The following is a 10,392-nucleotide window of genomic DNA, read 5'->3' as shown; positions in this document are numbered from 1 at the left end:
TGAGTACCAACGATGCCAGTGCCAGAGGTCCCAGCAGGATCAACAAACTAACCCACGAGTTATACTTGATATATAAAATATAAGTCATGAAAATAAAGATTCATAGATGAAACACAAAAGTCAAAGTGCACTTTTCCCACTGACAACATCCAGATGAGCAGAATCAACTTTTACTTACCTGGATGATTGAAACAGATTTTGTCTTGATGTCTGCTCAGAGTGCAGCGATGTCCTGTGTGAAGGGGCCTTCAGTCGCTTGTATTTATGCCCACTGTTAAGAGGCAGGAAGCCACTGCAGTATTCTCCTGAGCGACAGCTGTGTCACTCAGACGTACGTGCTGGTAAGAGGAAGGAGTCACGTTCTTTCCACAAACTCAACTTTTCAAACAGTTCCAACACTGTGTGTCAGTACGTCTCTGAGCTTCTGTGCAGGATTATCATTAAAACTGTAGTAAACACTGGCACCATCGCACACTCACGCCTCTAATCCAGCTGTGACGGCCGCGCACAGCGTGCCACCTTACAAAATCAAGAGGTGCACAGCTGACCGACGCAACACAAACACTGTGTTCCAGTCCCAAACAGCTTTAAATCCATCACGGACAGCAAACTCACCTGTTCACCTGCAGAGTCATGCACCCTCTAAATAACACAGTTAGTATAAACAGGAGATTTCATCATCAGTTGATTTTTAACATGGCAAACAACCCTGACAAAAAACAGCCAAAACAGACAAACACAGCATCTGTTTTTATTTAGATTTCGTGCAGCTTCCCACAGATGGATGCAGAAAGTCAAAAACTGGCACTTTAAGATAATTAAGGCATTTGTTGTTGGTGATCAGGTTTACGCTGCAAGTGGTTTGAAAGAAACAACAAAGAAAAAAAAGTTCACCATCATTTATTCCCCAGGGCTGTTCAGTTCTGATGTTTGATGACAGCAGACAGAAAACGGTTTCAACATGAAAATATGAGCTTTGAAATACAAAGAACATATCTATAAAGACTACTGAAGCTCTCTGTAGTTCCACACATCCAGACCTGAGATAGTTCAAAAGTGTCCCTGCTCAGCAGGTGGAAACCAGGGCCATGAACACACATACAGCTCCTTTATTCTATAATCTGAAAACTACCAAACATACTTATGATGAGAGCTCTGAACATATGTTGCTGATTATTTTAGTAAAATGATTCATTAGTTTAAAACAGTGTTGCAGTGAACACTGTGCCTTCATTAGACATTTCTACACAGTGTATCATGTGCTGCTCTGACAGCCATCCTCAGGCTAGACTCAGAGCCGGTCATGGACAGTTCCACTCATTAAAGGCTGCTACGAGCTAATTTGATCAGTCTCAGTTTGTAGGGCAGCATAAAGTCGTGTTACTACAAACATCAGTGGTAACTGAGCAACATTTGGAAGCTGAGGGCAGTCACAGGTCTCTGAAGGCACAGAGCTGCACTCTCTCTTGGCAATAGAGAGCCAGCACAGATGGATCTTTGAGAACACTCAGCTCGTGCTGCCTGTCAGCAGACTGGGAGAAGTCGTCGGGGCCCTCTCCACAGCCTCCCTCCTTGGGGTGACTGGGGTACCCCGGGTGGACCATGAGCTCAGCTGTGACCACAGGCTGATGTGAACCCTGCACAGAGCTGGAGGTAGAGGATGAAGGGTTTGCAGCCAAGGCGTAGCTGAGGGCCCTGTGCAGGCTTGGGATGGACATGTTCTGCCCCATGGTGGTCAGTCCCAGGTACACATCTGGCCACCTGTGGAGGAGGAAAATTGTTACGATTCATGTTTCTCATATGTGCAACATCAGAAACTCTCTACAAACTCTCTTGTCCTCCAATTGTCCAGTTTCCTTTATTTAAAGACACTCTCCACACTCTGCCCAGCAGCTCTTTGGAAACTCTAATGAGACACTTAAGCTTGTCACAACATCTTAGCAAAGATACTGAAGTTTTTTGCTAAAGGCAGCTAGTCCTTTACTACGTTTCAGCGTTATGTGTAGAAACTCTGGTTCATCACTGTGTCCTGAGTCAGGTGTCTTTCCTGTGCTTGAGTCACAGGTCAGTGTTGAGTAGCTTCCTCTGAAAACAAGCATCACACTGAACAAATGAGTGTTCAGAGAAAGACTTCAGACAGTCTGGAGCCAAATATAAAATCTAAGAAAGTGTGGTGAGTTTGGACAGCACTGTGAAACACCACCAGTGACGCTTAAACTCAAAGTAACTGTAGAGCTGACTGGGCTCATCTGCACAGACAACAGGACAAAGAGCAGCCAGCAGCCAGCTTTGATGAAGCCTGGAGAATTATTTCTGAGGACTACTTAAAGAAAACACGAGCGCCCCACAGAGTCCGGCTGTGATGGAGAATAGAGGTGGTCACACCAAATACTGACTTTCAGGTCAGAGTTGTGTGAACTCTGGTTTTGCCTTAGGTGTGTTTTTCATGTATGCTCACAAATTTGTTTAATTGCTGCATTTATTTCCTGTTTTTGTAGCAAACTAAGTAAATCTGTCTTTGTTCTAATACAGTAATGTGCAAAAGTCTTGAGCTGTGCCATCGTTTATCTAACAGACATGGAGCCAAAGTCCAGCCCTGCTGCTTCCACAGGACTTCAGAGGGAAGCGTGTGCTGGTAACACATGCACCATATAAACTGATCATCAATAAGTATGAACGCTTCTATAAAAGCAGAAGCTTTTGCAGGTTTGCAGTCAGGTGTGTGTTAGTATAGAAATACAGGCAAAGACAGCAGCACGGATCTGAAAGATCATGAATCACTGCTGCTTATCTTTTCTGCACAGAAGCCACCTCGACAAAGATCATCCCAGGACTGGACGTCACTGCAAAAACACTCCGACTCTACAGCTCTACACGTTCATGCAAGAACAGCAGCATGGGTCAGGTTTGCAAAAACCACAATGTGCTCTGGAAAGCAGTGCTGTGCAGGTCCATACTGGAACCCACTCAGCAGAGTCATGTGTGGGGCTAGTTCAGCTCCAGGAACTTAAAACTACAGAGGCCCATTTGTTCAAACTGCAGAGCCTTTAAAGTTTATTATGCAGAGCAGGTCTCCTTTAAATATACAGCGAACATGAAGCTTTAGAAAATAAAAGTACAACTCACAATATTTCATAGATGAATAAACAATAGCGTGTGTAAAATGTTTCTCAGCATTATTATTGTTTTCAGTTACATTTGTTTTTATGGTACTTGAATATTTTGAAATGCTGGTAATGACTTTTTTAGGATTTCTGTTTCCTGTGTGATAATTCTGGACAATTAAACAATAAGACCGAGAAGTTTCATGTCGTGTGTTCATCATGAAGGTGCAGTTTAAAAGTGTCAGTGTGGGATCAGACAGGGGTGTGTTTCTACTGGAGGGTACACAGACGCTTCAAGCTAGCACGGTGGCGTCTGTTGGCCTCTCCGTGTTGAGGTGCACTCTCAAACGCTGCGTCTGCATCCGGTTTATTCAGTTTAAACCTCGATAAGGACTCGATCACATTTATGTCCTGACATGTAAAACCTTAGAGATGACCAGTGTTGGGAAGGTTACTTTTGAAATGTATTCCACTACAGATTACAGATTACATGCCCCAAAATGTATTTTGTAACGTATTCTGAATACTTTGGATTACTTAATATATTATCAAGCTTTTTACAGCTACATGAATGTCCTATTGCTGTGATTTATTACTATTACTGAAGGTTACTCTCCACACCAACACCAGCTAGATGTTTAAATCTTAATATAAATGAGTAACAGTAGGTGGACATTAGGTAAGGCTGCACTTTTTGCAGCGACCTCGTGTAGAAAACTATCCCACGCGTATATAAAACAGGTCCGCGGCTCCGAACCGTAGTAAAGGGACCTCTGGCTGATACGTCGGGTTCGTGTCGGCTTGTAGCTGAAAACTAGCTTTACTTTGTTGTCTGGGTCACTTTGCTAGCAGAGACAGAGAGAGGCGTTGAAAGGCTCCAACAGAACTTATTGTTTCAGAGGAAACACGAACACAGAGTACAGTCGAGTCTTAACAGCTTACTCACAGCTGGGCTCGTCAGGCTCTCTGTTTGGCTGCAGTGGTTATTATTATATTTACATGCTTCCAGCTCCAGTTTCTGCTCGGTTAAAGCTCCTACTTTTCCTTTTCCTCCCCCCTCGCTCACAGACACATCACGGGTACAGCAGTCCATCCTCCCTGCAGCACGGACTACGCTGCCCATCAGGCTGCATGCTTTAGGGCCTGTAACACTCTGCCTGTTGCCTTCATATTGAATCATTTTTAAAATGACATTATGAGACGCGAGGCTGAGACGCAGACATCAGAGCCTCTTATTGCGTGTTTTGTTTGGGTTTCCACCAGCGGGGAATTACCAAAAATAGAGAGAGCAGAGCCGAACATGTGAAACAGGAAAAGACCGCTGTGTAATCCCTTTATTTCAACAAAGTAACTGTATTCTGAATACCACCCTTTTAAACGGTAACTGTAACAGAATACCTTTACTCATATTTTGTGTTTTAAATACGTAACGACGGCACATGTACTCCGTTACTCGCCAACACTGGAGATGACACTCACTGCATATGTGTGGTTTAATTTGAAGCCTGGTCTAGTCCCAGCAGTTTCATACAAACAGACCTGATTCCATGGCGTCTGAACACTGGGATGGCATCCAGAGCGTCCTTCTCCACCTGCTTGTAGAATTTGTGCAGGTGTGCTGGTATCCACGGGCAGCTGTATAGACCCGGCTCCACGGGAACACGAGTGTAGGGGATCCTGAGATCTGAGACAACCTTCGCAAACACTTCACGGACCTCTGCACAGACGACATAACACGAACATTTCACTGCTGTCATCTTCTTAATGGAGCCAACAGCTAAGCGCTCACTGAACTGAATCCTACATATGGAAGAAAAGCATCAGTGGAACAACAGCTAATAGCAAAGCTCTGCGTTGGAGCACAGCAGGACTTCTCTTTGTTTCTCAGCTAAATTATATTTCTGCCCATATAATCATTGCTCTTTTACATAGCATATTATTAACTACTCAAACTTTTTCACTGGTCTGATGACAGGATGCTTGGTTTGTTTTCTATTATAAAAACATTTTTTAAATTAATGAATCTGATTAGTAGAACCAAAATCAGCTGCCTCAGGACAAACAAACATTAACGGTCTCCTCCCTTCAGTTCACATTTACCTGCTAACTCAAAAGCAGAGACACACAGGTGCACATTTGCATGATTAATCTGTACCATAACTCCATGGGGACGTGTTGGAAATAACCTGAAACATGCTACATCACCACAATCAGCCATCAATGTGTAAATGCTGTTGACTCTAGCAGCAAACAGCAGTTACAGCTTTGTCTCTTCATCCTCTGATCCTCTGACCTGGGAGGACGTGAACATGTTGGTGTCCGTCCATGTGCTCGGGTAGGTGACCATTCAGCTCCACGAAAAGCCCGACCTGGGCCCTCAACTCCAGCTCCACCTTGGAGGAAACAAAACACACCTGGAAACAGCTGTGATGGAGACACATGACTTCAAAGACAAAGGTCGTTTTAAAATCTGAGGCTGGTGTTTTTGCAACTCAGCAATAACAACGTGACAGCTGTACCCAAGTTCAAACTGGTACTGTCTGAAGACGCTTCAATTTCATTCACATAGTGCTGAATCTCAGCAGTCGCCTTCAAGTGTAAAAATGAAATAACAGAATCCGCCAGCGATCAAACTGGAGTCTGTTAGATCTGCTCGGTGTTATTCAAACCACTGCAGCGCTCTAATCTCGGTAATACTGTGGTCAGTATTGGTGTAGCTCATGAGGCAGAGCGGGTCATCTACTGATTGGAAGGTTGGTGGTTCGATCCCTGGCTTTCTGCGTGCCAAATATGCTTGGGCAAGATACTGACCCCAAGCTGTATGAATGTTGGTTAGGAAGCACTTCTAGAAAAAAGTGCTTGTATGAATGTGGCGTGTTGTATAAAGCGCTTTGAGTGCTCAGAGTGGACATAATAAGTATATATAAGAACCAGTCCATTTTTTCTCTAACTGTAAAATTGTATTTGTAAACGAGGCCATTAATAGTTAATGTTAAAGGAACATTCAGTTCAACAGAGTTCAGACGCTCCTTCAGTGCTGAAGGCAAACCTGTGGTTGTTCTTATTCTCTTAAATCAGTGAAAGATTTACTTTACAAAGGGCTCTTTTTAAATAAAGCAACAACCTGTTTTTCCAGGCTAAATAAAAACCTTCTAAATTAACGAGACGCTTTGTCCTCTCCAGCTTACAGGTCATCTGCTTCCATGTGCGTGTCTGAGAGTTACACCTGGGACTCAGGTACCTGTAATGTGAGGCCTTCGTTTGCAGAGGAGCTGCAGCATCCAGAGTGGTACACAGTGAGGAGGTAACACTACGAGATAATCGACCTCTGTGGGAGGAGCTGCTCTGCACTGTGTTTGCATACAGTAATGAAGAGAGTAGCAGTGGAGAATGAAAGTAATCTCCTGTAATCAAATGTATCCCCACTGCTGTGTAATCCATTACTGTAAACTGAAATGTTGTCAAGAAATGATCAGCTGAGACTGTTTTTCAGGAAACACTATTAAATGTTCAGTTTCTGTATGTCTGGAGAAGACAGAGCCCACTATCACTCCTGTCACACTCCACCACCTGACAGGTGGGAAACACAGTCCCACCTGTCACACCATGTGACCTGCTCTCACATACCGCTAACATTTGTTTACCTGTATCTTATATATTTTAAGATATTTTAAGATCATATAAAGATGGATAAAAATGTGTAACATTATGTATTTTATACTGATCTTATTTAATGAATCATTTCAATGTAAGCAGCTATCTCCTGGAAGTTTTCAGTCTTTTGAATATGTGGCTTTACAGCTGAAGGCCCCATCCAAAGTTGTGTTTCTTAATGTTTACAGGCCTCCCAAATACTGCACAGACTTTTTTAATGACCTCAGTGAACTGCTGTCTGTGATCTGTGTTGATTTTGACTGTGTAATTATTGTTGGGGATTTTAACATCCATGTGGACAACCCTCAGGACAAAGGGACTAAAGACCTGAGTAACACTCTGGGCAACTTTGGGCTGACTCAGCATGTAACAGAGGCCACACATAATAGAGGACACACTCTTGACCTACTGATCTCCAAGAGCCTGAGCATTTCAAAGGTTACTGTGTCTGATGTGGGCCTGTCTGATCATTACTGTGTTTTCTTTGAAAGTAAAATCTCAGCCCACACAAATATATCAACAGCAGTGATCACAAAACGGTGTATAACTGAACACAGTAGTGCAATTTTTAACCAGGTCTTCCCATTAACACCTGACCTGTCCAGAGGGTCAGTCAATGAGCTCGTCAATAGCTTCAATGCTAACATGTTAAATGTAATGGACACTATTGCTCCCATTAAGGTGAAGGTTATCTCTGGAAGGAAAAAGTCTCCATGGAGAAACTCCACACTGGTGAAAAATGAAAAAAGAGAGTGTAGGAAAGCTGAGCGCAGATGGAGAAAAACAAACCTCCAGGTTCATTATGACATCTATAAAGAGAAACTTCACAATTATAATTTACAACTGAGGAATGCAAGGAGGTCCTACTTCTCTGACATCATCACTAAAAACAGCCATAATGCTCGGGTCTTATTTTCTACAGTCGACAGGCTAACAAACCCTCCTGTGCCAGTGGCAGCTGAACTTCATTCGACCATGGCCTGCAATGACTTTGCCAAATTCTTCACTGAAAAAATCCAAAAAATTAGACAAGCAATTGGTACATCAACAGCAGATCCAGGATATGTACTGTGTCCACCAAAAAACTGTTTAAACACCATGAAACAGTTTCAACCTATTAACAGCAAAGACCTGGAGGACATCTTAGGTCAACTGAACTCCTCCTCCTGCTGTTTAGATGTCCTGCCAACAAGTTTTTTCAAAAAGGTCTCAAAGACTTTAGAGTCAGACCTGTTACAGATCGTCAACTTTTCTTTATTATCAGGTGTGTTTCCAGAATCACTAAAAACTGCTGTAATCAAACCTATACTGAAAAAGGACAATCTTGACAAGACACAAATGAACAACTACAGGCCGATCTCAAATCTCCCGTTTTTAAGTAAGATCATTGAAAAAGCAGTTTCCCAACAGCTCAGTTACTTCTTAACACAGAATAATTGCTACGATGCCTTCCAGTCAGGTTTTAGACAGAACCACAGCACTGAAACCGCTCTGACCAAAGTGTTTAATGACATATGTCTGAACACAGACAGTGGAAAAATGTCAGTCCTAGTTTTACTGGATCTCAGTGCAGCATTTGATACAGTTGACCACAACATATTACTCAAACGACTGGAGAACTGGACAGGTCTTTCAGGAACTGTACTAAACTGGTTCAAAACATACGTAGAAAACAGGAAATACTTTGTATCAATAGGTAACTTCACATCTGAGCAGACAAGTATCACATGTGGAGTTCCCCAAGGTTCCATCTTGGGACCCCTTCTGTTTAACATCTACATGCTCCCACTGGCACAGATTATAAAGAACAACAAAATAAACTACCACAGCTATGCAGATGACACACAAATATATATCACAATGTCACCAGGAGACCGAGGCCCTGTACAGGCTCTTGGTAAATGCATTGAGGAAATCAATGACTGGTTGTGCCACAATTTTCTCCAGCTAAACAAAAACAAAACTGAGGTAATAGTCTTTGGCGCCAAAGAAAAACGATTACAGGTCACCAGAGAACTTCAATCTATACATCTAAAAACCACAAACCAGGCGAGAAATTTGGGTGTAGTGATGGATGCAGACCTAAACTTAGAAAAACACATTAAGACAATAACAAAGTCAGCTTACTATCACCTCAAGAATATATCAAGGATAAAAGATCTGATGTCTCAACAGGACCTGGAAAAACTAGTCCCTGCATTCATCTTTAGTAGGCTTGATTACTGTAACAGCATCTTTACAGGTCTACCTAAAAAATCAGTCAGACAACTACAGCTCATTCAGAACTCTGCTGCTCGAGTCCTCACTAAGACCAAAAAAGTGGACCACATCAGTCCAGCTCTGAGGTCCTTACACTGGCTGCCTGTCCGTCAGAGGATAGACTTTAAAGTTCTGATGCTGGCCTATAAAGCTCTGAATGGTTTAGGACCAAAATACATCAATGACCTCCTGACCCAGTATGAACCTTCCAGATCCCTCAGGTCATCTGGATCCGGTCTTTTATCAGTTCCCAGAGTCAGAACCAGACACGGAGAAGCTGCATTCAGCTTTTATGCTCCTTATATCTGGAACAAACTCCCAGAAAGCCTCAGATCAGCTGAAACACTCAGTTTATTTAAATCCAGGTTGAAGACTCACCTGTTCTCAGCTGCATTTGAATAAAGCACCAAATCCACACTTTAAGCTTAAATTTCAAAACTTACATTTAACTACTGATTTTATCTACTGTTCTGATTTTATCTGTTTTGATTTTATATACTGTTGTTTGTTTGTTTGTTAATTAGTTAGTTAGTTTATTTGCTTGTTTTATTCAATTTTAAATCATGCTTTTTATTTGTTCTTGTTTCTAATGTCTCTGTAAAGCACTTTGAATCACCTTGTTGTTGAATTGTGCTATACAAATAAACTTGCCTTGCCTTGCCTTGATCTTTATTTTTCACTGACAGTGAAATTCTAGTTTTTAATGTCGTACCTGTTTCATGCTGAGTTCTCCTCTCTTCAACGCCTGACGAAAGCCCATCTTCCCATGGAAGAAGCCATGCTGGTTTACGAGCGTGGAGGACTGCTGGAGGCTCGGACACACTGGTATGCCTTCAGACAGGTTGGCATGCAAGCCAATGGGAATGTTGTGTCTGACACAGGAACAGCACAGCTCTGTTAAACCATGTGATGCTACAACAGGCAAACATTTGTCTATGTTCAAAGGCACAGTCACTCTGTTCTTGATTATAAATACATATAACATCTGTATCGAAATACAGCTGTGAAAGAGAAAATCCACTCTCGTTTAAGGTTTTATGAATCAGGACATGAATCCTTCTTTGAAATAGTCTTTGTTTTTTCAACGACTGTTTCACATCATCACAGAGGAAACGTACTGCTTCACAACAGCGCTGCTTTAGTTCATCGAGGTTTGTGGGCGTATGTTTATGCACAGCTCTCTCAAGGTCCTGTCACAGTTGGGTCCAAGTCCAGAGTCAGCCACTGTAACACCTTGGTTCATTTTTTTGTAGATATTCTGTTTTTGATTTGATGGTGTACATGGAAAGAGTAATTGTATGATACAGTGTCAGCCAGGCTTTATTCAGGGACAGATTCAATTCAATTCAATTTTATTTATATAGCACCAAATCAC

At 42.3% G+C, this 10,392-nt stretch overlaps 1 protein-coding gene across 6 annotated transcripts in view; it reads right to left on the bottom strand.

The window, feature by feature from the left end:
• Nucleotides 1–735: 735 nt before the first annotated feature.
• ydjc (YdjC chitooligosaccharide deacetylase homolog) overlaps nt 736–10,392 on the bottom strand; it is a 32,139-nt gene continuing 22,482 nt past the window's right edge. For all 6 annotated transcript variants that reach the window (XM_085474309.1, XM_085474304.1, XM_085474306.1 and 3 more), the window contains 4 exons: nt 9,730–9,889; nt 5,398–5,497; nt 4,644–4,821; nt 736–1,761 (listed from right to left, as the gene is read on the bottom strand). In XM_085474309.1, the coding sequence (XP_085330435.1) occupies nt 1,431–1,761; nt 4,644–4,821; nt 5,398–5,497; nt 9,730–9,889 (769 nt within the window). In that variant the 3' untranslated portion in view covers nt 736–1,430. The remainder of the gene's footprint in view (nt 1,762–4,643; nt 4,822–5,397; nt 5,498–9,729; nt 9,890–10,392) is intronic.

The sequence above is a fragment of the Copadichromis virginalis genome, linkage group LG12, assembly GCF_057382275.1.
Source record: "Copadichromis virginalis isolate Kocher_CV1m ecotype Utaka linkage group LG12, C_Virginalis_male_GT1.1, whole genome shotgun sequence".
Classification (NCBI taxonomy): Eukaryota; Metazoa; Chordata; class Actinopteri; order Cichliformes; family Cichlidae; genus Copadichromis; species Copadichromis virginalis.
Note: the sequence above shows the minus strand (reverse complement) of the source record. Positions and strands in the feature narration are given on the sequence as shown.